The sequence below is a fragment of the Hyperolius riggenbachi genome, chromosome 8 (genome assembly GCF_040937935.1).
Source record: "Hyperolius riggenbachi isolate aHypRig1 chromosome 8, aHypRig1.pri, whole genome shotgun sequence".
In the NCBI taxonomy this organism is placed as follows: domain Eukaryota; kingdom Metazoa; phylum Chordata; class Amphibia; order Anura; family Hyperoliidae; genus Hyperolius; species Hyperolius riggenbachi.
In genome coordinates, this window is record NC_090653.1 from 117,984,681 (window position 1) to 117,989,561 (window position 4,881).

Consider the following 4,881-nt stretch of genomic DNA (forward strand, 5'->3'; position numbering starts at 1 on the left):
AGTAATTGCTATAATAATGATCCAAATACAGCGCAGTCCAACACACAGATGATTTTATATGGTCCACACATAATTACATCCAGAGTATAGGACCTAACTCAGAATTCCTCCCAGTGCTCCCATTAGAGGACAAAAATCATGTTTGAGGATGAAAAGCTGTCCATCAAATTCTGTCTTCTCCCTGCCCCTTCTCATTACGACTTGCCAAAGGTCACTTGGGCATCCTCATCCCAGCACTGGAGTCTGGGAATGCAGGGGGCACATTAACTCCTTTATCTCCAAGCTTTAACAAGCAAATCCCAAGAAAAGCATCCAGAGACCTGCATCTCCCCCACTCTCTGAACAGTGGTGCACCTGACAGCAGGAGGATTGCAACATACCATGTCAGCTCTTAGCATCAGTCAACACACAAGCAGTTAATCAGCATCAGCAACGGTCTATATTAGTTTCTATGAGTCCAACATGCACAGTAATTAATACAGACATGCATATCACTCCTGATTACAAAGATTTCAGTGCATAATATGCTGCACATATGTACCTACCAGATAAGCAGGGCAGGTGATACACACACAGGAGCATCTCTCCTATGCAGCTGGGCAAAAGGGGAGATACAAAAATGAAACAAAACTTACAGCATTTCGCAGAATGTAGTGCAGCTTTTTAAGTGATGCTCAGTATTTCAGTAGGAAGAGGATGGGGGGTTGTGCAGCTTACTGTTCTCTTCAGGCAGACAAGAATCCAAGGATCACAATGAGTTTTCACACTGCCTTTCCTATAATGAAAGGGACAGATCACATTTGAGCTTTTACAAGAGAGTACAATAGATACACACAACGTGTTTGCAGTGCTCCCCCAGCAACAAATTTCCAGAGCGTGACGTCATCCTCCTCGCTCTAGTCCGAGGTAGCCTGCAGAACAGAAGGCTCCACTGAAAGCCCCACTTATAGGAAAGCTGAAAAGGGAAAGCCAAGCCACAGCACGATCTACTCCCAGTCACTGCAGACTCCCACTCTGAGAACTTCTTCCCACAGCTCCCCAGAGATCATGGACAGGGAGAAATGAGATGAGCTGGATTTTTCTGGGCTTTGATATGCAAACCTGCATTGGACCTGCAAAGAAGAACAACCTCATGCTTCCCCTGATGCGTGAGTACACAGTTTACATTTCTATGAGTGCACAGTTTGCATTTTTATGCATTTCAAGAGCTTATCACTAGCAGTAACTATGGGGAAGCTGAGATCTCTGCTACAGAACAGGAAAAATGGGGGAGTTTTGCAATGCACTGTTAGCCATTAAATGTTTCACAAGAATATTTTTAGATGTACTGAGCAGATTAGATATATGTATATATATATATATATGTATGTATCCTATATATATTTATAGCACCATTTGCAAATCTGTTTTTTCTTTCTCTTTTATCTTGAAGGTTTTAACGTAGGTACCAGATCTTGGATCTGTGGGATATAAAGATGCTGAACAGCATTTTGCTGCTGAGTGTTATATCAGTGACTGGGATCTTAAGAACAGAGAGTCGTAAAACTGCCAAAGATATATGCAAGATCCGCTGCCTGTGCGAGGAAAAGGAAAATGTTCTAAATATTAATTGTGAGAGTAAAGGATTTACCAGCGTCAGCCTACTGCTCCCACCACAGTCCAGGATCTATCAGCTTTTCCTTAACGGCAACTTACTGAGCAGGCTCTACCCCAATGAGTTTGTCAATTACTCCAATGCAGTGACTTTACATCTGGGCAACAACGAGCTGCAAGAGATCAGGGCCGGAGCTTTCAACGGGCTGAAGACCCTCAAAAGGTTGCACCTGAATAATAACAAATTAGAAGTGCTGAAGGAGGAAACTTTCCAGGGCCTGGAGAGTCTTGAATATCTCCAAGCAGATTACAATTTCATCAGTGCCATTGAAGCTGGAGCTTTCAGCAAGCTGAATAAATTGAAGGTCTTGATATTGAATGACAATCTTCTGTTGTCTCTGCCTAACAATGTCTTTCGCTTTGTACTTTTAACCCATTTGGATCTGAGAGGCAATAGGCTTAAAATGTTGCCCTTTGCTGGTGTCCTTGAGCACATTGGTGGGATAATGGAAATTCAGCTGGAAGAGAACCCTTGGAATTGTACCTGTGATTTGATTCCACTGAAAGCCTGGCTAGATACCATCACAGTATTTGTGGGAGAGATTGTCTGCGAGACCCCTTTTAGACTACATGGGAAAGATGTCACTCAGCTTACCAGGCAAGATCTGTGTCCCAGGAAAAGTGCCAGTGACACAAATCAAAGGTCTGTACATCCAGCATTTCCTGATACTCGTATACAAAGGTTGCCTCCAACATTTAACCCTGCAGTAACCCCAACCAGACCTCCAAAAGCCAGCAGGCCCCCTAAAACCAGGAACAGACCCACTCCAAGAGTAACAGTGTCCAAAGACAGACAGATCTTTGGGCCTATAATGGTTTATCAGACTAAATCTCCAAACCCTCCAAGCTGTCCTGAAATATGTGTCTGTACCTCACAGAGCTCTGACAGTGGCTTAAATGTCAATTGTCAAGAGAGGAAAATTAGCAACATATCCGATCTTCTGCCTATGCCTAGCAACCCCAAGAAGTTGTACATGACAGGTAATTATTTACAAACTGTTTATAAAACTGATCTCCTTGAATTTAGTTCACTGGATTTGTTACATTTAGGAAATAACCGAATTGCAGTTATACAGGAAGGTGCCTTTGCCAATCTCACAATCTTACGCAGACTTTATCTTAATGGCAACTACCTTGAGGTACTCCACCCCTCAATGTTTGATGGTTTACTGAGATTGCAGTATCTCTATTTAGAGTACAATGTAATTAAGGACATTTTCCCACGTACATTTGATTCATTGAGCCACCTTCAGCTCTTGTTCTTAAATAACAATTTGCTAAGATCGCTGCCTGATAATGTATTTAGAGGTACAGCCCTAACAAGGTTAAATCTAAGGAATAACCACTTTTCATATTTGCCTGTAAAGGGGGTACTTGATCAGCTTACAGCCTTCATTCAAATAGATCTCCAGGAAAACCCTTGGGATTGCACATGTGAAATTTTAAGTCTGAAGAACTGGATTGAGCAATCTAGTTCAACTGTGGTTGTTCAAGAAGTAACCTGTGAGTCACCACTGAAACATGCTGGGGAGCATTTAAGGATTTTGTCAAAAGAGGCAATCTGTCCAGAGAATCCACATTTTGCTGATGCCACTGTGTTATCATTTAGTCACAAAACATACACATCCCATCCTTTTGGTATATCACCAAGTCCTTATCCTGAACTGCACACCGTCACCGAGGTCCCACTCTCCGTTCTTATTTTGGGATTGCTGGTTGTCTTCATCTTATCTGTATGCTTTGGAGCTGGGCTTTTTGTTTTTGTACTTAAAAGACGGAAAGGGGTACAGAGTGTTCCAAGCAGTAGTGCAAACAATTTGGACCTCAGTTCCTTCCAACTCCAGTATGGGTCATACAATCCTAACTCCAACGACAAAACTGAGGCCCATGTATATAATTACATCCCACCGCCTGTTGGCCAAATGTGCCAAAACCCAATCTACATGCAAAAAGATGGAGATCCTGTTGCCTATTACAGAAACCTGCAAGAGTTTAGCTACAGCAAACTGGACCACAAAAAAGAAGATCCAACAGCATATACAATAAGCACAACTGAACTGCTGGAGAAGACCTCTGGCCCAGCAGAACCAGAACTTCTATACCAGAACATTGCAGAGAGGGTAAAGGAGCTGCCCAGTGGAGAGGTAGTTCATTATAACTTTTGCACTCTGCCTAAAAGGCAGCTCATGCCTGCCTATGAGACAAGGCGTCAGAACCAGGACAGGATTAATAAAACTGTTTTATATGGCACCCCTAGAAAATACTTTGCAGAACAATCTAAACAGGAGCATCTCTTCCTTCAAGGAAAAATGCAATCAGAGCCAGATTACCTTGAGGTTCTGGAAAAGCAAACTGCAATAAGTCAGCTGTAGGCAACATTTCTCAACATTGCTTCAAGCTTGTTGGCCATATGAAGTGTCAGAAGCAATTCTGCATACACTGTATGCCTTTTTAAGCTACACAGGTACAGATACATTGCATTACCATTGGCTTTGGGAACAACGTATCTTATTTCCCTGTTATTGTTTTCTTTAAATTATTTCTTCCTTTTACTTCTAGAAGCAGTCTTCTTTAAATGAATGTTTGCCTTGTTTTTGTTTTGTTTTTTCTTCTTTTTATATATTTTTTTTTCTTGGGTTTAAACAAGAGTGGATTTGTTCTAATGGTCTAAACTGTAGAAGATCTCCAAAGATCTCAGAGAACTGAACTTTTCTATGTAAATAACGATCCTATTTTAAATCAGTTACCTACTGCTGCCACTGGGCGTCACTTTTTTGAGTTAAAGTGCCTTCGCACTTTAAATAACCTAAAAATGTTGCTTTTAGCTTTTATACCATGGATATATTTTAATGTGTGGTATTTCTGAAAAAAAGAAATCATTATATATATATATCTATCCCCAAAAATAAGAGAAATCTCTTTTTTGTATTTTACATTGCATTGATACAAATGTATCTCTTTTTACAGGGCAAGAAATTGATAAAAGAAATGTTTAAATTGTATATTTCTTCCTCCATATGTACATTTCAAAACAAAACGTAAGATATAGAGTTATATAATTCTAGTATTAAATAATGCTTCTTCAGATATATATATATATATATATATATATATATATGTATATATATATATATATATATATATATATATATATATGTTCCCAGTTGCTTAGTTTTTCAGCTGAATTGAACTGATAAAAATGCTAATTGTTCTAAGGCTATTTTCCTA

At 40.0% G+C, this 4,881-nt stretch overlaps 1 protein-coding gene across 1 annotated transcript; it reads left to right on the plus strand.

The window, feature by feature from the left end:
- Positions 1-345: 345 nt before the first annotated feature.
- SLITRK2 (SLIT and NTRK like family member 2) lies at positions 346-4,614 on the plus strand. The gene is made up of 2 exons (XM_068249584.1): positions 346-1,148; positions 1,433-4,614. The coding sequence occupies exon 2, from the start codon at positions 1,476-1,478 to the stop codon at positions 4,023-4,025; it is 2,550 nt and encodes an 849-aa protein (XP_068105685.1). The 5' UTR covers positions 346-1,148; positions 1,433-1,475; the 3' UTR covers positions 4,026-4,614.
- Positions 4,615-4,881: the final 267 nt, after the last annotated feature.